Source organism: Sceloporus occidentalis, unplaced genomic scaffold (assembly GCF_023333645.1).
Source record: "Sceloporus occidentalis isolate IW3139 unplaced genomic scaffold, rSceOcc1.0.p SCAF_1, whole genome shotgun sequence".
Lineage (NCBI taxonomy): Eukaryota > Metazoa > Chordata > Lepidosauria > Squamata > Phrynosomatidae > Sceloporus > Sceloporus occidentalis.
In genome coordinates this window covers 31,546,328-31,569,502 of record NW_028316981.1, presented here as the reverse complement: position 1 = coordinate 31,569,502, position 23,175 = coordinate 31,546,328, and the positions used below count along the sequence as shown (strand labels likewise).

The window sequence follows — 23,175 nt, the reverse complement described above, 5'->3', positions numbered from 1 at the left end:
GAAACTAAGCTGCAGATTGATAATGACAAAAAAGGTCACTGCAAAGATCATGAAGTCTACAGAGGCTAAGAGCTATTTTAAGACAATCACAGACTTATTTTCTCCAGAAAATTTTAACATATACTGTGTCCAAGATAAAATCTCCTGAAGGTTTATAGTATTTGCTAGAACAATTTTTTTATTAAAATACGTGAATATATTAGGAAAATTTGGGGGACAAAGATCTGGATGTCTGACCTTTTAGATTCTTAAAGATCTTTTTGGAGATGCTATGTATTAAATGCACTTTTCCTGATATTCCTTGGAGATAAGAACCAGACAGCTGCAACAGTCCAATCAAAATGACCATGTTTAAAAACCATTTATTATTTACCAGCAAAAATGATCTATGAGAAGCAGTAAAAGGTGCACACGTGTGTATGAACATACAAATGAGAATGATTTAGGGATAAAGGAAGCCAGAAATAATGCTTGGATAAATTGCAATTATAAAAAGCAGTGGATAATTATGATTCCAATAAATAATTTGTATTCATGTTTGCAGGGTGGTGAGGGACACATGATGTCCAAAACTGTTAGTGTGGTAAACTTTATGAAAAAGAACCAGCTTCTGTTTCAACAGCTTAGATTTTCCACCTCTGAAGTATTATTTATTTCTATGGCAACCCCCCCCCCCCCCAATTCTCTTTTACCACTATATACTGGATTTATTCACTCCAGAAAGCCACAGCTCTGAGTTTGCAAGACCTGAAAAGGGCAGCTGATGACTGGGGCACTTGGAGATTTTTCATTCACCATAAATTGAAATGTACTTGACAGTAAACAATAACAAATTATTTTATTTTTACCTTCTCACTAGGGTTTAAGCCACCTGTGGGGATGTTTAACTGTAACACCTCTTCTGGTAGGCTTATCCAGATGACTTTTAAATTGTCAATTTGAAATGATGAATTTTAGATGAGGATTGTTTTAATATGTGTACATCTTATTTGTCCTTTTAAACTGATCTGTGTTTTAACTTATGTGTTTTAACTGAAGTTATTTGTTTGTTAATTGTTTTTGTGCCCACCTCAATCCATGGGGAGAGGTGGGAAAGAAATACTATTATTATTATTATTATTATTATTATTACTGATGGAACTCTACAAAGAACTAATTGAAGAAAAGCCAAGATACAAACACTGAAATCATATACATGTCTACTCAGAAGCAAGCCCCATTGAATCAACCTGAAGAAACAATTCTATGTGCTCTGATTAGCAAGTAAATGTCATTGCAACAGGACTAACTTCTAAGTAATGAGGCACAGGCTTATGCTGTACACACAGAAAGGGTGCAAAAAGGAAGATCCCCCCCACATCATCTCTATTCCTTGTGCATGTCTCTGACTTGAAACTGAACAAAAGAAATAAAAACATGGACTAATCATATCAAGCAAGAATTAAAAATAAAGGGGAAAAGTATATTGATTATATATTTGCTGTTTACAAATACAGGAAAAAGAAAGCTGATGGCTGTGCAAAGTAGTAACTGACAATATTAAGTATTGCATCAGTAAACATTCTTTACAAGCAAACTGGAAAGACTTCTTAATGGTAAGTGAGAACTGACTGTAACTACTGCCTGTACCTTAAGTGGTGCGGAAAGCCACACCTCTTGCTCAGTCAAAAAGTGTGTGTGTGTGCGCGCGCAGAAACAGGAAAGGGGGGGAATGATAGTGTGCTCATTTCTTTCCCACATGTGTTCAACATCTGGAGAAATAATTTGCCTTTCAAAGTATTGATAAGCTTTTTCTTGCTATCAAAGGCAGAATCAAGGGATATTCAGAGAGCTGAAAACTGAACAAAGGTAACCCTCCTTATTAGGGAAACAAGGAATCCGGCCATAAGGCAACCTGAACTTCTGCTCCCAGACTACTAAGAAAATTAATTGAATATGCTAATATGAATACTTTCAATGAATTGTGGCTACATAAATGCAACACATTATTAGCGGTGGACAGATCAAAAACCTCCTAGGTAGCAATAGAAAATTGGTAGGGTGCAAAATGGATATGAACCTAAAAGTATTTGGTTGTGTTAGGTGTGTTGCACAAAACAGTTCACAAGCTACAGGAATTGCTCACAGGTACTGACACTGCCAGATGCTTATAAATATGACCCTAAGTGAAGGTATAGTTTTTTCCCCTTTGTTTTTACTGTACTGGTTAGTTATGTGAAGCCTGGGGGTGGGATAACAAAGGGAAAATTCTGGAAGCTACCCCTTTTCCGTTTTTGCCCCAACACCTTTTTTCCTTTAAAAATGGTGAAAAAATATGGATTGTGGAATATTTTCTTTCAAGAATGGTGAATAAAGTATTTAAGAGAAGGTATTGATATATTTATTCTCTTCCCCCTCCCCCCCATTATTTCTAAAAACTATAGAGCAGGTAGGTACACATTGGTGTAAGATTATATATTATATCATTATTGTTCCCAGTCTTCATTTCCTTTTCTCACTTCTTTTGATGGGAATGAGTGCTTTATATCTGCTTGGAAGATTAGCAGAGACAAAATGATTTTCTTTATTTAGTTTCTTCTGTTTTTATGTTGTTTTGTTTCTCATAAATTGGCAAAGGCAGAGGTTTCTTATAATTCAAGTGTTTGTTACAGTCCATGACTTAGTAGTTCCATTTCTAACAATAATATTTTAGAAACTAGATTCTATCTGCAATTATTTCCTGGAGAGGGGAGAGTATCAGACATGATACTTTATGTCAAGCCAAGTTATACATAATGCATTTTACATTCCTAAAATAACAAAGTAACTTTTTGCATCCTTTCCATATATTTCCATTGTTTTATGGGGGTGGCTCCAAATTACCAGAAGATTTACACTTTTACCATTAATGTGGGCAGAGGGAAACTGTGATCTGCTTTCTAGGGGAACATAACTTCAAATCTATACTTTGTATAATAGTATAATAGTAAGAGAACCCTAAGACATATTTAGAAGCACCGATTCTGGATCAAGAAGAAATGTTATAATTCAACTGCATATGGCTGTTTATATAAAGCTACCTGCTAATAAAACCTTGCTAGCACTACACTGAATTGCTACTATCATTATACCAGCTCTGCTGTAACCATCATAAAATGGTTGCATAAGAAGCTTGATGCTGAGCCAACAACTGAGCCTAGCAACTGCTTGATGCAGACACCACTATCACATTCTAGAGTCAATAAAATAAAAGCCATAAATTTTGTATCAGACCTGAAAATTGCCAAAACATGCTAAAATAATGTTATTTTAAACACTACAAAATTTATTGTGGAATGGAAGGCAAGTAGCTTGAAGAGCAACTGACTGCTTTGAAACTTTCTGAAACGCTCATTAACTACAGTCAGCTCCCCACATTTGCAGCTTTGACTTCTGCAGCTTTGATTATTCAAGGATTTGATTAATATATTCTCTCTGGGAATCTATAGTTCCTCCAGCTTGACTCTATGGTCAACATTCAGAAGACGTTGCACTGGAGGACCTACAAAACACTTTCCCAGGCATTTGTAGGTCCTCCAGGACAATTCTATGGTCACTTTCTGGCAGATGTTGACATTGCGCTGGAGGACCTAGAGATTCCTAGACAGGTATCCTCTCGGGTAAAAAAATGTTTTGTTTGCCCACTGTACACAATAAATAAAGAATTAACTGAGTGCAATACATTTAGATCTTCTCAGCATAATCGTCTAAACTAGTGTTACTTTGTGCATTCAAACTAATTACTCAAAACAACAAGCTTCCACTAAAAAAATTCATAATGTTGTACATATGACCAAAATGTTCAAGTTCGCTTTTTCTTAAATTAGCTGTATTATTACAACTGTTCAAGCGATTTCAAAAGCTTCCACTAGGTTCTCTTTATACATGAACAACACACATTGCTTGAAATAACGTTAGAGAATAACAGTGTTACACTTCAAATTTAAAAGTTACGTAACTAATTTTCTTCATCGAGGGAGCACCATGCACTTGGTAACTCCTTGAAGAAAAGGGCTAGAAATGTGCAGGTATGCAGTTTTTATAATTTCACATAAAAACTAATTCACATTCATATTTCTACTATATTTATATAACAACATATGCACCATCAGCTTTAAAGATCAGAGAGAGAGAATCAAAAATTGCCAGGCTTAATCCTGGCTTCACCTCACCCCTAATAATTAAAAAAAAAGGTTCAGCACTTACCATAATGTGATTGAAATGCCTGTGGTTTCACGACCTGATTACAGTGGTTACACATCACCAAATAGAAGTCATCATGAGCTGGACAAAGACCAAATATTGGCATATCTAGAATAAAGAGACAAATGGTGTGTCAAAAAGCTACTCACTAGAACTCCGCAATTTATGGAAAACAAACATATGGTGCCATCAAAAGTGAATCACTGAGGCTCAGATTTTCAAAAGTAATCTATGAACATGAAATTGCTATGAAATATATTACAAAATATACTATGATGTCTCCGTTAGGATAAGTTATAAAAGTTCTTTATTTTGGTCATTATCTACATGCAGAATGATTTTACATCACCTTAAGCATCTTACTTTTTAAATCACCTTACATATAAATGTAAGGTGGGCAAATCACATACATCTAGACATAATTTATAGGGAGACAGTGACTTGAATGCCATCACAAGTTCTGAACATGAAGGTTTACACTGCATGTGAAGGTTTAAACCGAATAGAGGTAAAGGAAAATATGAAAATATTTTAAGTTTTCAATCCTTTGCACACTTCCTTTCAAATTTAACTGCCATGAAAATTGAGTAATATACCTCCTCACAACCACACAGGTTTGGGTTGAATATATTTTGAAGGAATTATGTATCGTAACAGTTCCATTCCACAGCATACCATATTCAAACCATTTATTACTGTAAGTGTAAATGAATGAAGAAGAACTGTCAAGGAAACAAGGGACATTCCATCACTCCATATTTTTGAATATGTTCATAAAATCCAAATGAGATTAAAAAAACTTTAAAGGATTTTCAGTGCTGTCTAGATAAAACAAAGTCTACTATATTCCGAGCGCAATACAAGGTGTTGGTTATCACCTATAAAGCCCTAAATGGCTTGGGCCCAGGGTACTTGGAGAACCGCCTCTCCCCATATAATCCGCCCCGCACACTCAGATCAGCTGGGAAGCATTTGCTGACAGTCCCAGATTCTAAATACGCCACAACATCGCGTAGAGCCTACTCCATCTCGGCTCCTTTGCTCTGGAACGCGCTTCCCAGTGAGCTCCGCTCGGCCACCTCCCTTGAGCGGTTCAGGAAGGAATTAAAAACCTTCCTGTTCCAAACAACTTTCCCCTAACTTTCTCCCTTTGTAGCCTTCTTCCTCCCCCTCACTGTCATTATTTTGTTATAAACATCTTATGCTAGTTGGATATTGCTTGTGATTTTAATGTATAATTGTTGTTTTTGTGGATTGTATTTTTATTCTGTACTGTTATTGTTGTAACCCGCCTTGATCTACGGAAAGGCGGGCTATAAATAAATATTTTATTTATTATTATTATATTAGACAGATACACTGTTAGAAAACTTAATTAAACTGGATTATTACTTTTATAAGCATATCCTGCATAAAAGATTAAATGCTGTGGAATCACTATCACACAACTTCCAAACAAAACCATATAAATGCTGCTTGCACAAAAAACTAACAAGGCTTCTGCAGATATGTTATAGTTAAGTGAAGTTCAAAGCTGTCAGATTTTTGCAATCACCAAGGGCAGTTCAAGAACTTCTGGAGACCCAAATGTTTCACCCAAGTCTGTTTCAACCTGGGCAACTGTGGTTCTTTTAAACATTTGTGATCAAACCAGGTTATGAAACCAGAGTTTGTCTTCATTTTATTCTCACTACTTTTTCTTGACATTTTCAACATTTTAATTTCACAGAAAATTACAGTCTATTTAAACTTACTTTAAACTTGTTTAAATACACAAGATTGAAGCCTCTGGGCTCCTTCATGATCTCCCTTTATGTCTGACTCAGCCCTCTGTGCTTAGGGCATGGCTGCACAGGTCCTACATGTGCCAGTCAATCTGTGAGTCATCCATTTAATTCGGATATTTGGCAATACTCAGTAATTAAAATAGTTTAAGAAGTACACAATGAACAGCTAAATCATCTCCTTTTTTAAGGCAGCAAAACAACCTGTGTGGTCAGGGCCATTCTCAGTTCTGCAACAAAATTAGCATAGGTATATCCTATGATAAAATGCCATTTAGAAATATTCTGACATTTAGAATTATTTATTTGTGCACAAAGAACAACAAAACTCATGGAGCACAAACCCAGTTAACAACTTAAGAAGACAGTATAACCTTCATCTTATAAAGTGGTCATCTCTCACTCAGCACTGACTGTTGGAACAATAAATCTACCATTGAATACTTAAACAGATGTTTATAGCCAAAAGATTAGCCACCATGCCTCCACAAACAGAGCATATTCCTCATTAGTTCTAGTATGAGGTACTACTGATGCTAAAATAAAAGTAAAAAGTAAAGTAAAGTCAAAGGCTTTCATGGCCAGCATCCATAGTTTTTTGTGGTTTTTTCAGGCTATGTAGCCATGTTCCAGAAAAGTTTCTTCCTGATGTTTCGCCAGCATCTGTGGCTGGCATATTCAGAGAATGCTTTGCCTGGAAAAATTGGGTGTATATATACTGTGTCAGCCTGGGAATGCAGGAGTGATTTGCATGTGTATTGTTCTGTGCTGATGGCCAGCCTCAGGCTGGGAGGCTAAAGCAAATGAGGATTAATGTCTGCTAATTGGTGATCATTATCTGCTGGGAAAGCCCCTGACTCTGAATGGTTTCCCATTTGCATTTGCTGAGTCCTTATTCTGCTCAGGACTGGTAGCCAAATTTTGTTCACTTTAAGGGTTTCCTCTTTTCTGTTGAAATTGTCCAGGTGTTTGTGGATTTCAATAGCTTCCCTGTGCATCCTGACATGGTGGTGGTTGGCATGGTCCAGCACTTCAGTGTTTTCAAACAGTATTTTATGCCCAGGATGGTTTGTGGCATGTTCTGCTACTGCTGATTTTTCTGGCTGGCCCAGTCTGCAGTGTCTCTCGTGTTCCTTGATTCTTGTTTGCACACTGCATTTGGTGGTCCCTATGTAGACTTGTCTGCAGCTGCATGGTATGTGGTAAACTGCTGCGGCTGTGAGAGGGTCTCTCTGGTCCTTGGCTGAGCGAAGCATTTGCTGGATTTTCTTGGTCGGTTTGTAAACCATTTGAAGGTTGTGCTTCCTCACCAATTTGCCTATTCTGTCTGTGACTCCTTTGATGTATGGGGATTTGGAGTAGCTACAAATGGTCTTTCAGTGCAACTTTTAGTTAAAGTTGACCACAGAGTTGCACTGGAGGACCTATACAGTCCTAGAGAGAACATATTAATGAAATCCGTGAATAATCAAATTCACAAATATCAAAGCTGCAAATATGGAGGGATGACTGTATGTAATGAGATAACTTGGATATCGGACCAAAGCCTAAACACAACATTAATTTATGTCTCATAAATCCACATCACCTGTACACAACATTTTAACAATTTTGTACATGAAACAAAGTTTGTGTACAATGAACCATCAGAAAGCAAAGGTGTCACTGTCTCAGCCACCCATGTTGACAATTTTGGATTTTTGAGTATTTTGAATTCCCAGATAATAGCAAGTACATTTCTAGCACTCCCTAAGGAGTGTACAATGTGTAAGCTAATTGCCACCAACAAGCTGGGTACTCATTTTAGCCACCTTGGAAGGATGCCAGGCTGAGCTGACCCTGAACCCCTGACCTTGTGGTTTGTGAGTCAGTGTCTGCAGTACAGACATTTAACCACTGTGCCACCAGGGCTCTTTTAAAGTGAACTAAGGGATGTTGACCTGTTAGACAGAGCTGCATGGAAAAATGGCCCGTTTGGTCTGCTACATGAATAAAAGCAAAACAGCAAGATTCTTATGGCACAACTGAAGAGACTCAAATACTCAAAATATAATCTTTAAATTTAATATCCAAAAAAGGGCTGCCATCCACATTTTTATTTTAAGAGAACCACAGTTGCTCAGGTTGAAATAGGCTTGAGTGAAACGTGCAGTTCTCCAGAGGTTCTTGAACTACACCTGTTGAACTCCTCTTTGCTGCTTCTTTTCCGGCTGGCTTCAAGTCAGATTGGGGCTGCAGTGTGCAGATGCCATAGCCCAAACCCGGCTTTAGAAGGGGCGGCCTGAAGCCACCCCTTCAATGCTGCTTATTTCGGCCCAATATCTGTTTACCAAGCTGTGAAAATGCAGGAATCTTGGGCTCCCATACTCCACCCTTGTGCATCTCCATTATTCATCTGTGTGCCACATTTTAGTGCCTCCTGGATTAATTAACCAGAGTTTTATTTTACATCCCAAACTGAAAACTACAGGTAAGAGTTTGAAACAGACTGTGATCTGAAACCCTGAATTAGCTGTAACAATGAATTGGAGCAACTGCAGCACCTACACACTTTCATTTTCCATTTCTCTTCTTGAAGTTTGGTTTACCTAGTTATCATTTCAAAATAATGCCAAGTTTAAACAATCTTCAGTTACATCACAGGGCACTTTAGTCAATATTTCATGAAATGGTTGAAAAACAGACGACCACTGAAACATAATTTTCTCCAAAGTTATTAACTTCTTTTAACTTTAATTCAAGAAGGAAAACTTTTCAAAAATGCATTAAAAGTTACACCAAGACAGAAATCAAACATGCTGCCCCTCCAGATGTTAATGAACTGTAACTCCCAGCAGCCCTAGCCACCACAGCCAATGGTGAAGAAAGCTCTGTGTTGTAATTGATCAACATCTTGAGGGCTGATGAATTACAAAATCTCCACCTCATTTTTGCTTTCATTTGTAAACAAATGCAAATAAAAAAATGTTCTTGTTTTAAAGCTGGAATTTCCTTTGCAGAAGAGGGGTCTGTATGCTACACTTAATATAATAATAAGTCTAAGGTTTCCTTTTGTTGGATGGACTGGCATTTACAGGTCAATAGAAGAAATAATAGATGTCTACTCAGTCCAGCCAGCCAAAACTAGCTGACCCTTGTCAAAATATTCACATCATGTATAGAAACCGAAACAGGTTTTAGTTTGAACTTTCAAATTACCCAGCTGCACGAAGCCATTCAGTTTCTGCATAATAAAATAGTCCTATCACAGAAAGGATAATTTCCTTCGGTTTTATTGTTAACATAATAAGGTTATATGGAAAAAATATCAAAATCTATAGTCATATGGGTGCATGATTACATTGCACTTGTATTTTGCCACATCTCTATTCCAACTTCTACAACACCAGACAGTCCTTCTTTTAGTAACACTTCAAAAAAGAAAAGAAAATCCATTACACAAATGTGCTTTATTTATAATTTTCCCAATTTTCTCCAGTTTACCAGGTGGCAATCCTGTCAATAAGACTGCAACTATCCTTCTACATTATCTGCAAAGTATAATCCACCTCTTAGATTTTCCAGCATTTATATTCATGCATCATCTACTACATTCCTGTTTAAATTTTTACTAAAGATTAACAATCTAAAAATCTTGTTCCCACTGAAATATTTTAAAACTTTCTGGTTTAAATAATAAAATACTGTATACTAGATGTTGACATGCATGTAATGTAGAAAAGAGATTTGCATTCTAGTCCAACTTCCAGCAATGGAACATTAAGCATTGCTATAATTTTAGTAATAAATATTTACTAATATTTCAGGAAGAGAGGGTCACTTGCACACAGTTAATTTTGAAACAAATTTGTAATAGAATATCAAACTACTTAAAATTAAGTCCAGTATCACATTTTATTCTCACTCCTCCTGCCACAAATGATACATCTTTGGTATCAACAAACATTATGCATCTTTCAATCAATCAGATGAGCTCAGAGCTTTCATTCTTTAGCAAGTGGAGGAAGAGGAGTGAGGTGAGATAAGAGACTGGAGAGACACAAGTATCTTCCATTTTGCCTAACAGGCTCAAGTCATGAGAATGACTATAACATATACAAGGGAATCCTTTTCCGATAGTCGTTCCAGAGGCAGGCAAAGAACCTTCTATTCCAGCAGGTTTTTGGCAACCAACTGGTTGCCTTTTAATGGATGGGTGCTACTCTTTAATCCTGTCACAATTTTTATACAGCAAAGAATGCTTTAATATTTTAATTTGCTTGAACTGCCCCAAGTCCTAGTCTTGAGAGAAAAATAGGATGTAAGTAAAATGAACCAACTACTAAATAAAGGGACATGCCTTAGTGTAGGTGTTGCAGTTGAAATCACCTGGAGCAAGATCATTTTGCTATGATTCACTGTTGCAACGAATTTATGGTTTCAGATCAAAGTTTGTTTCAAACTCACTCTGTAGTTTCCAGTTTGGGATGTAAAATAAAATTCTGGTTAATTAATACAGGAGGCACTAAAATGTGGCACACAGATGAGGGATGGAGATGCACAAGGGTGGAGTATGGGAGCCCAAGATTCCTGTATTCCTCAGCTTGGTAAACATATATTGTTATGTTGTGTGTGGTTTGTTGGTTTACTTGAACAGTCTTATACAGAGAGTTTTTGGTATTATAAACTAGCCTAGATTTAAAAAAAAAATATAGAGCAAAATATTATTGATAGAGGATTGGTGTTAGATCTTCAGGAGTGGGTGAAAACAAGTTGGAAAAATATCAGCATAAAAACCCGAAACAACTCTCACGATCAATTTAATGGGTGGCAGCTGTCCTTTTTATAACCTGAGACTTGGATTTAATTTTAAAAAAGAAATAACTCCTAAAATACACTGACAAATATAGAAATTGGGCTATCAAAATGAGGTAAGCATATCTATTTATATGCTTTTGGGATTCCAACACAACATTTAAAAACCTGGTGTAACCCATCTCCAAAATCCAGCAAGGCACATCCTACTGCAAATAAAATTGAAGCATATGTAGGTGCTTGAGATATTGGTTTTATACAAACTCTGCTCAGCCATGGAAACCCACTTGGTTACCTTGGGCAAGTCACATTCTCTCAGGCCTGTTACAGACTGCCAAAATAAAGCTGCTTCGGGTCTCTTTCGAGGTATGCTATTTAAATGATGCATAGGTCCTAAGAGTCCGGAGGTCGCGCCAAAGCCACACTCCATTCCTAAGCACCGGAGTGCAGCTTTTGGTGCAGCTTCCGGATTCTTAGGATGCATGCATCATTTAAATAGCATACCTCCAAAGAGACCCGAAGCAGCTTTATTTGGGCAGTCTGTAACAGGCCTCAGTCAGAGGAAGACAAAGGCAAACCTGTTCTGAACAAAACTTGCCTTGAAAACTCTATGACAGGGTCTCAATAAATTGGAAATGACTTTAAGGTGCACAACTACAGCAACAAACATAATAGCAGATTCTATAAGGCTACTGACAGAAATTTAGGATATGCTTGTGTTGCTGTTGTTCTGTCTCTTCGAGTTGTTTCCAACTTACAGTGACCCTTTGGCAAACCTATCATAGGGTTTTGATGGCAAGATTTGTTCAGAGGGGTTTGCCTTTACCTTTCTTTGAGGCTGAGACAGTGTGACTTTTCCAGAGTCACTCAGTGGCTCTTAGGACATACTACTTTATTTTATTTATCTGTCATTTTTCAAAATATTAAACCCAATGTACATTACAAAATTATACAAATACAAAATGTAAATGTATAAAACTCCATTCAAAGTGAAATAAATATATGCAAAAGACCTAACTGGGAATATTAAATTCTAGCACACCTTCCTAGATGGAGAGTTTCTGCATTTCCACTTCTAGAAAAGCACTATTTCTTTAAATTAATAGTTTAATCAGTGAACAAAACATATTGCACAACTGAGAAGGATACAATATCAACTTGTAATTAACTTTTGGGGCAGTGACTATCCCCACAAAGCACAGTTTCTCAGACCCATAAAACAATATGTTTCAATTTTTAGTGCCTTCATTTTTATACCATTTCAATATTCTACAGGAATACTGTTGAATGGTTATGCTGTTAAATATTTCTATATATGGCAATCAAAACAAACTCTGAACTCATTTGAATAACTACTGAAATAATACTAATTACATTTTTAACATGTTTCCCTCACAAAATAGGTCAAATCAATGACATGAACAACCATTAAAACTTTACAGCTAATTATAAAGCCTGTAATATTACAATGTTACACAAAAGCCAAGGAAACATGCTAAAATCAGACATGCTTTGTAGTTATTGATCTGGCCTGAGTGCACACAGCAAAATATATGGGTAAAGCTGCTCCTTAAATTATGCTGGCACCAAAAGCTATACAGATTTAATAACGAGTAAATCAGATTCAGTGGACTTTTTATATATGACTTGGATGAGTGCATAGAGACAGCATGGCTTATCAAATCTGCAAAAGATACAAATCTGGTAGAGATAACTAATACCATAGAACAATAAATCAAGATTCAAAACCATCTGGTCAAAAACGTCTCTGCCAAAACCAGCAAAATATAATTCATCAGAGATAAAAAGTATTGAAGTACAAAATAATAAAAACATTAGCATAGGATGGGGGAGAACTGGTTTGGCAGCAATCAATGCAAAGAGGAGCTAGGTGTCTTCATTGATCACAAGCTGTACGTGAACCAGTAGTAAAATGTAGCTTCAAAATAAATAATGTAATTTTGAGCTACATTAACAGAAGCACGGTGTTCCAAAAAAGAAGTAAAAAATTAAACAACAGGAAAAGGGAAACAGACAAATAAAGATAAGAATAAAAGAACTAAAGCTACAACAACTAATTGCAATAGGATCATTTTTCTTAGCTGCTGCAACTACAGTGGGATCCCAGTATCCACATTAGTTGTCCCTAATGGCAGTGCGGCCATGTGCATGCATTGACACTGGAGACAACGGAACTTGAGCACCCACAGATTTTAGTATCAGCAGAGGAGGGGAACAGATCCCCCATGGATACTGAGGGCCCACTGTACAGTGGCTATTACTACAGTGACTCCTTGGTATCCGCGGGTTCAGCATCTGTGGATTTGAGCAACTGCGAAGTGAAATGAAGAAATATATTTTTTTTTTCATCTGCGATCAACTGCAGTTAGGCCGAGAAATGGTCGTAGGGCAGTAGCAGAGACTGAGGTGGCAAGGCTCCAGCACCAGGAACTCGTTGCTCCTCTTCCTGCCACAGTGATCCTGCTCTTTCCTTCAAAAGATGGTAGCTGTGGCAGGCATGCTCCCAGAAGCATGTGCTCCTAGTGCTCGGGGCTACCTGCCACTACCTCCCACCCTTTGGTTGGTGGAAATCAATCCCAGGAAGGAATTAACAGGTGAGGCAGAAGCAATAAACTTCTGGCAGTTAGGGCTTGCCACTGCTGCCTCCCCCCATCCTGAAACTTTAGCCTATTGCAGGCAGGCAGGTTTTTGGAACCTCTGGCACAAGCACATACAGTACTGGCCAATATCATCCCAGGATTGAATTCCATAAGCCAAGGGAGGTGGGGGGGATATGCCAGGTGCATAATTTTCCTGCTTCCTTTTGGGAGCATGCCAGCCACCACATCTGCCTTTTGAAGCAGCATCACTGCAGCCAAAGAAGATAGAATATGAGCCTGATACCTGGGCCTTGTTGCTGCAGCCTCCACTATTACTTCCCTGGGACCACTTCTTGACTTGGCTGCAGTCAATCACAGGTAATTTTAAGTTTTAAACATTCACCTGAGCTTCCATATTTTTTGGTATCTGCAGGGGGACCTCCACATACACCAAAGGCCCACTGTACTACTATTAGATTTATACAGTGATTCATCAACACATTTCCTGGATGACTCAGAAAGAAACTGAGTTGGAGGAATTCTGGGATTCTGGCTATAGAAAATTGAATTACATCTTCATTTGTTTCACAGTTCATTCATCTGAAGAGAACTCTAGTTCATGAAACCTTATACTATAATAAATGTGATCACTTTTAAGGTGCTACAACATTCTTTGTTGTTGCTGAAATACAGGCGCACTACTCAAAATGGTTTAGACACAAGTATAATTTAAGTACAGGAAAGAAATCTTAGCCTTCAAGTAGATAACTTTGCTTTGTTTCACTATAGATGGGCTGTTCATACTTTTGTCTATAAAGCAGAAATAATTTTGCAGTGCAAAAGGCACAGCTGTTTTATGACCAAAGGCTTTGAATTTTGATCTTCTAGCCATGGTCAATTGATATGAATAAGCACAATGGAATTTAGAAATATTAAAAAGATGTCTCTATCTGAAGTGTAATTTCTATCACAGAGCACCAGCAATCTCAAAAGCATGGAAATTCTTATTTTACCTTCTCAAAAAGGTTAAATCAAAGGGTGACAAACCCCATTTCAAGACTGTCAGCAATAAAATTAACAAGGTGACACTTTCTCCCCTTTTAGCTCATGCACAAAGCTAAGGAATATACTACCCAAAGAAAGGGAGTTTTTATGAATACTATAGAACTTTTCAACTCTAGAGGAAGTGCTTAAAGATCACAAGAGAAAATATGATCACTTTCACATTTTTAGATATAGGTGTCATTACCTGTATATCTTATTTGTCCTTTTAAGTTGATGTGTGTTTTAACTGATGTCTTTTAACTGATGTTGCTAGCTAATTGCTGTCCCCTGCCTTGATCCATGGGGAGAGGTGAGCAAGAAATAACAACAACAACAACAACAACATCAGCAACAACAACACAACAATAATTCTACCAGTATATCAATACAGTATTCTACATTTTAAATGCAAGCACATATAAGAGAAGAGGAAATATCATTATTTGCATTTTTCACCAAACCTCAGAGCATTTCAAGCACCCAAAGCACCATATAATTTCACTGGAGCCCATAATGCAGGAGGGGGGGAAAAGAAAGCACTCTGAGGGCTTAATAAATCCTGGAAATACTATTGCCCTGTCTGTGGTTTAAGGACAAGAAAAATGCCTCTTGGAATACAGATACTAGGTTTAGTAAGCAGATGCCTTCCTTGTTTCTTTAGGTCAATGGTCTCCACCTTTGGTCTTCCCAGATGCTTTGGACTTCAACTCCCAAAAGCTTCAGACAGTGTGGTTAATGATCAGGGATTATAGGAGCTAAAGTAAAAAAAATAGCTGGAAGGTTGTGAACCACTTATCTTACCAAAGAAATACCAGTCACTGCACTCTGTCTCCCTTATTCTTCTAACCATAGAGACAGATGTTTGCTCTTTGTAATAGAATTTTAAAAGCATTCATGGCTAAAATGGTTAATTGTATATTGTTTTTAGCTGATGTTTTAATTGTTTTATTATAATATGTTTGTTAGAATTTATGTGAATCACCTTGGGTCTCTTTCTGGAAGAAAGGTGGCATAGAAATCAAATAAATAAATAAATAAATAAATAAATAAATAAAGAAAGAAAGAAAGAAAGAAAGAAAGAAAGAAAGAAAGCAATTTTCTCATCTACAGCTGCACAGCCTTATAACTTACAGGTAAAATTCCTGTCCTCTTTTTGATTTTTTCTTCACCCACCCATTGTGACTAGGACATTTCCTGGCTTTGTCTAGGAAGTCATAATTCTCTGAAGCAGACACAAAGTCACCATACTCTAATGCAGAACAGGAAAGGACCTCTCTTAATTCAGATGTCAGTGCTACTGTACTTTATTTGTAAAATTCAGATCTAGGTTATGCTAAAAGACCATATCTGTACAACAACCCATACATACATTACAGGTTAGGACTGCATTTTTACAAACTTCTTGCAGAAGTAGCTGATACAAATACCACATGAACTACAGTATTTAAATCTTAAATTCATGTCTGCATAGAAAGTAGCATAGCCTACAGCAGTGTTACTCAAAGTGGTGACCTGTGGACTGGTACCAGTCCATGAGCTGCTGCATTTCCAGGAAAGAAAGGAACAGTTCTGGTCAATGAACACAAATATGGTGCTGTAGTCCCCGGTACACTGCAAAAATACCTCTTTCTGGCCTGTTACAGACTGCCAAAATAAAGCTGCTTCGAGTCTCTTTGGAGGTATGCTGTTTAAATGATGCATAGGTCCTACAAGTCTTGAGGTCGCGCCAAAGCCGCACTCCATTCCTAAGCACTGGAGTGCAGCTTTGGTGCAGCTTCCGGATTCTTAGGATGCATGCATCATTTAAACAGCATACCTCCAAAGAGACCCGAAGCAGCTTTATTTTGGCAGTCTGTAAAAGGCCTCTGGTTTCCCACATCAGATTGTTAAGAAGTACTGGCCTACACTCACACACCCAAAATGCTGCAATTAGGATGACCAGACATCCTCTTTTTCCAGGACATGTCCTACATTTCAATCTTCTGTTCAGGAGGAATTTCAAAATGTCCTCCATTTTGAGCATGACTAAAGCATGAATTTATATTTCTCCAAGGTCCAAAACACACTGCAGAAATAATCCAGTGTGAGACCGCTTTAACTGCCTTGGCTCAATGCTAGGGAATTCTGGGCACTGTAGTTTTGTGAAACATTTAGCCCTTCTCTGTCAAAGAACTGTGGTGCCACGATAAATGGCATTTCCCAGAATTCACAGTTCAAGTAGTCTCGAACTGGATTATTTCTGCAGTGTTTTTGTTGGAAGATTTTTGCATTCTCTTCCCCCGCCCCACCTTGAATAGATAGGGATTTCCTGCATGTAATGCTCTCTCTCTCTCTCTCATTCAGACTAACCATGTGACCTCACTGGAATGGAGACATATTGGACTGCAAAAGAGGGGTCCCTGTTGAGATGCAAATGCACTTTAAATTTCCTGAACATTGCTGGAAGGAAGAGGAGCTGCCTGCAAAAGATATCCTCCCCATCATAACATCTTTACTAAGGACTGAAACAATATGCAGGCATTTGACTAACATCTCCAATTGTTTTTCCCCCCCTCCTATTTGGTTTGTAATATCTTGCCTGATGCAGAAGCCCATGAAGCTTTGAAAGCTTGCAACAAGCATATTGTGCATTTTGGTTGCCCAATAAAAGTATCACTGATGGACTTTTTATTTGTATTTGTTAAATGGCCAACACAGCTACCCCTGCATATTCACTAGCTAGATTAGGTTGTAGCCTTTAGATAGATAGATAGATAGACAGATAGATAGATAGATAGATAGATAGATATTGAAGTCACTAGTAGACTTTTGTTTTAAACTACAAGCTACATGTGTTATTTTTGAGTCAGTCTCAGTTCTTAGGAAAGCAGAGTTAGACAAAGGCACGTTTTTGCTATTCTGCTGATTTAAAGCTAGACCCTAACAGGCTTGGCTTTGATATTTTTGATATTTAAATATTTTTGTTTCCTTATCAAAGGCTGAACCCTTGGGAAACTTAAATTACCCTAGTTTTAGACCTTACGAGTTTTTAGCTTTTATTTTGTAATGCCCTACATTTTTCTTGAATATCCTACATTTTATAGTGCCTTATCCTCCTTTGCAGTTATGACAGCTGGTCACCCTGGCTGCAATTAAACTTTATTGGTTAGTCCTAGCAAACTCTGCCCCACAAGGGAACATTTCATGGGCTGTTATCCAGAGTGTTAGCCCCATGAAGTCTCAGAAAGCATGACTTTGACACCACACTATGAAGTCTTGAAATCCTGCAATGTAATTTTGCTAAAGCAAAGATTTCTAACATAGTTCCCAAGTTATGTGATGAAAAAAGCTTTCCAGTCTTTAAAACATGACTGGGAAGAGTGCAGCTTGCAGACTAACGTTCTTAAGAACCAAAGAACACATTTCAGAGGGGAAAACTTGCTGCTCAATTCCAGAATTCCTAAATTAGAGCTATATATTGGGATACTCCTTGAAGTTACTTACAACCTATAATATGTCACAGTACCTTCTATTAATGTTTGCCATGTGTACAATCTATAGAGAACCATTTTAGTGCCTGGGAAACAGTACAGGGGGCTGGAGTTTTAGGTTGTTTTTTTTTTTAAGGAGAAACCAGAAAAAGGAAAGTTATCATTTAATTTTAGAACATTACAGACATAATGACAGTGTTTCTTTGCACCAATTTTCTACCAATAAAAAGATACTTCAATTACAGGCTTCTTGCCGTGGCACATTCTTTGATCAAAGTTGCTTAAGACAAGGGACAGTAACCATACATTAATGAGGCTAACCACTAGTAGAATCTGGCTTTAAAAATATTTTAGGCTGCTTTTAGGGATGGAACTCTGTAGCTAGTTAGTATGAGAAACAGATTTGAAAGCCATATAATTCCATTGATTCAATTATAATGAACAATCTTGCATCATCTTAAAAACTAATTTTCATGTGCCAGAATCACATTAGTTGGCTCTAGTCAGTCAGCCAGTTTATAAATAAGATGATAAGTCAGGAATCCATTTGAGTTTTGACATACTAGTTTCAAGCAGTGTGTTAGCATAGAATGCTGCTTGCAGCAAGAGCGACTAAACAAGCCACAGTTTTGCTTTTGCGCCATGGTTTGTCATACCATCCTAACATGGGTGCTCTCTCTTCTGTTTTTCTTCCAGCAAACCAGGGAAAGAATTCAGCTTGTTTTGCTCCCAACTAACCAGAGAAATGATCTTACTCTAAAATGTTTTCTATACCTCACAGATAGTTTCCTGTTGAAGGTCCTGTTAACCAAAATTTGTTATAATGACTGTTACCTATACATCTGAGATATTATTAAAAAAACTAGTCAGACGATCCTCAGCAAAACAATTATGTGACCAAACTGGGAGAAGTCATGGAATTCTGCAGCATTTTCCTAAGTAACTTTTCCTCCTCCTTCTCCTCTTTTTGGAAAAAGGGCAGGGAGGAGATGCATTTTGGCATCTTCAAGACAGACCAAGATTTTAGCATCTATAAGACTGATCAAGGTTTTGTGGTATGGATGAGAATATTTAAGTATAGAAACACCCTAACTACATTATCTGGGGCAGAGTCACATGGCCAGTCAAGGTAATATATTATGTAACAGTAACATAACAAGCTTGTCATGTACAGCTTCTTTTATAGGGAGAGCTTCTGTATGACAAAAATATTTGGTGATAAAAAAAATGATAAGTTTCAGATGGTCAAGCCACCACATTCTATTTGCAAAAACCACATGAAACGTGATTATGTGCATGCTTAAAATGTTATAATTAAACTATAATTACAACTTTGTAATTATTTACTGCCATCAAATTGACTTCAACTTATGGCAACCTTATGAATGAGAGACCTCCAAGCTGCCCTGTCAGCAACAGCCCTGCTCAGATCTTGCAGACCTAGGGCAGCCATGGTTTCCTTGACAGAGTCTATCCATTCCCAATGCAGTCTTCTTTTTTTCCTACTGCCTTCTACCTTGCCAAGCATTACTGTCTTTTATAGTGAGTCATATCTTCTCATGATATGGCCAAAGTATGACAGCCACAGTTTATTCATCCTGGCTTCTAGAGAATTCAGGCTTGATTTGCTGTAGGACCCATTTATTTGTCTTTTTAGCAGTCCACAGTTATCCATAGAACTGTTCTCCAGTACTACATTTCAAATGAGTTGATTTTCTTCCTATCAGCTTTCTTTCTTTCTTTCTTTCTTTCTTTCTTTCTTTAATATCCAGCTTTCACAACCATACATAGAAATTGGAAATACAATGACATGGCTTCTCATTTGTTTCTGCTTCACTGTGGGTTAACTAATTCACTTCAACCATTTAGTGACCCGAGAAGCTGCAGATGCAGCTAAGTAATTCACATCAAGCATTCTGAAAAGTAACAGATCAGGTTTATTTGATCCTATACTATTTAACTTGTCAATAAACACAACACAATTCATATTTGTTCAGAAATAAACTCCATTTCAACAGGGCTCATGGCCAGGTAAGTCTCTTGACAGCTGCAGCTTTAATAGTAACTCAGGAACACAGTATCTATCTTTACAATGCAGATCTGTTTCCCTGCAATTTGAATACAAATGGCACAGGAAAAACTTATTCATGCTCTACTTTCTATGAGAAGGCTATACTTGGATTTTTTAAAGTCTCCTATAGCAATTCGTCTCAAACAACCCCAACCATTCTAAAATATAAATAACTTCTGAAAGTATTTTACAGTAATATTCATGCAAACACCCACAAAAGCCAAATAGTAACATCAGCCTAAGACAAAGGTTTGGGTGAATAAAAAGGATTTTGATTTCATACCAAAAAGATAACAGGAGATGGCACCAGATGAGTATGTCTCAAAGGCAATGCTTCACAACAGAAAAAGCTCAGGCATGACTCCAAACAGGCCAGCTTAATACACAGACAGGCTTATGTTAGTGAGACTTGCTGATTGCAAGCCATTCATGGTTTCAACTGGTTTATTACATCTGTAGGCTGTCCCATAACATAACATTCTCAGAGAGGCTTATGAACAAATGCAAAAATAATGGAAAAGAAACATTGGTTATTTGTGAGACATTCAATTATAGCGGTGAAAGATGAACATCCTGAGATGGGCTGCTCCTCTCTCTCACCCTGATAGAGTGGAATGTTATACATCTTTGAGGAGTGCCCTCTAGTTGAGCAACCTGTTGTAAGGTTAGTCTTCACTCCTACCTCACACGTCATGTTTTTGTCTTGCTCCTCTTTGTCAAAATGAAGACTGACCTTACCAGGCATTGCTCTCACTAGGGAGCACCCCTCAAAAGTCTGGACCATTCCACCATCTCAAGGTGCTGGGAAATAGAAAATCAGCATAAAATTATAAAGAGAATAAGCACAGCCAAAAACAGACTTCAACTCAACCCCAGAATGAAAACACATTATTTTTTTTAAAAATTAGAGGCCCTGACCACTGACCACTTAGGTCTCTATTTGATGCTGCAAAGGACACAATGATACCAGGGAAACCAATCTGGGAAACTGTACTATAACTGAAGTGTCACTATCAAAATGGCCCTCAACCTATTGATTAACCAACTTGCTTCACCTGGTGAGAACCTATAAATAAATCTCCGATTTTAAGTAGGTAGAAAAATAAATCTAACAGAAGAAAATAGTCTTTTGGGTAGCCTGGCCCAAAGTATTTGCATTTTAAGGAGTAAAAGGCTCAGAAACAGATTAAAAGTCACTGCATTTTGAATACAAGTTGAGCAACACAGCCAATTCCAGTGAGAAGCTTTACTCTTCTACTTTGTGTCTGTTATAACACTTTATAGAAATTTTAGAGAGTGTAAATGTCACGTTGTCCCAGTTCTCTCATATATGTCTCCTCTTTGATGAAAAATTAAAGACACCTGATTACACCTTGCAATCATTTGTCTGCAATATACACAGGAAGCTGCTTTGCCCATAAGGACTAGTCCATTCGCTTCAACAGTGCAGCGCTAGCCTTTTCACTTTCAGCGAAGAAAGGGGATTCCCTGAGCAGGAGTCCCATGTGCTGTGAGTGACAGATTTACAAAGGAAATGCTTCTAAGCAATAAACAGACACTTTGACTATAGACATGTTATCTTTTAGAGATTTTGGACATCACAGGATTATTTCAAGATCCCAAATGTTTTCAGTCATCATCTCTTACCTAGTTTGTACAAGGTTTGTACTTGGTTTCCATGGCTGAGCAGGGATTTGAACCTTGGTCTACAAGTCATAGCTAAGTGCTTAAGCTGCTACATCATGCTGGCTCTCACATCATGCTGGCTGTCCATTTTGTTGTAGAGCTACTGCCACTCATTATGTATAAACAAAATGGAAATCAACTACATACAGGCAATAGATACCAAACCATAGCTGACTGACTTGTTCTGCACTGGATGAGATTCAACTTCCTCCACACAATTCATCAGGTTCATTGCCTTCTCTACAAAAGTACATCTGACAAACGTATTTTGATACAGTAACTTCTTATATGACAATAGTTTTCCATACCTTTCTGGCTCTGATGGCCAGGTGTGGGCAGTTCTTGCCAACACGGACCAGTTGTTCACATTTCTATATGCATTTTGAGTATGCATTTTAAGCAATTTGTTTCAAACAGACACATCAGTCACAACCATAATTTAGTCCATTAAAATTCATGGCAACTTGATCTTTTTCTTTCTGACCAATAGCTAAGAATTGGTTCAAACTTCAAAGACAGCAAGAATGTTGAAAGATAGGCCAAGGAAGATGTGCCTACTACTTTTTTAATTTTAAGTTACTTCAGTCCTGTTTCTTAAACCAAGGACTAAAAACTCTTTACAAGAGAATGAAAGAAGGAAAAAGAAGGGGGAAAGCATTTTAAAAAGGGATAATGCAACTGCTGTCATCAGTGCATACTGTGATTATTAACAAGGTGGAAAATATAAAACACCACAGAACATATAAAATGGAAAGAGGCATTCTGCAATTAGAATGCACATTAATGCTTTAGTGACAGATTTTTTTTGCATCAGCATGGTCTTGGACAACATAACTCTTGAGGTCCCCCTTGAACTCTATGATAAAAATAAAATAATAAATAAAAAGATGAAATTTTCCAATATGTTATAATTACAAAATGTAAGCTATAATGAGTTTCAGATACATGAGAATTCTAAGAAGATACACTACAGCCCACTGATTTAACTTTGCTGGTAAAACAACTGCTCAAATTTTTGATTTTAACTATGACAAAATAAAGCTAAACTGCTAGTATATCAGCCATTATGAAAAATCAACCTGTTTTCCTTCTTTAGAGCAAGTTTTAATAGAACTGGTGACAAGGTGACTAATTAATGTAGGAGAAAGGTACTGAAGGTGTTGCTTTATATAATAGGGAAACATAAAGTCTTGACTTCTCTACAGAATCATATGGGTGACAATATCAGGCCCAAAACGTAATTAGAAGGGATATACAATTGTCCCCTATCCCCACATCAAAATGGAGATGAAGAATGAAATCAAGGTGGCATCTAAAGGAAATAATGTTGAATTAATTTAACTGTCCTCACATTCACCGGATAAATCCATGTTTGGGTCATAAAAAGAGGTAAAATTTCTAGATATATTAAATAACTATATTCTAAAACAGGGAACTGACCAGAGGGAAACAAGCCTGGACTTAACTCCTAAGAGGTACTGTCTGAGACTGAGTACAGAATGTGA

At 37.3% G+C, this 23,175-nt stretch overlaps 1 protein-coding gene across 1 annotated transcript in view; it reads right to left on the bottom strand.

Moving 5' to 3' along the window:
* LOC149321290 (ataxin-7-like) overlaps positions 1–23,175 on the bottom strand; it is a 129,528-nt gene that overhangs the window by 66,205 nt on the left and 40,148 nt on the right. Inside the window, exon 5 of the mRNA XM_089518989.1 lies at positions 4,225–4,329. Within this exon, the coding sequence (XP_089375115.1) occupies positions 4,225–4,329 (105 nt within the window). The remainder of the gene's footprint in view (positions 1–4,224; positions 4,330–23,175) is intronic.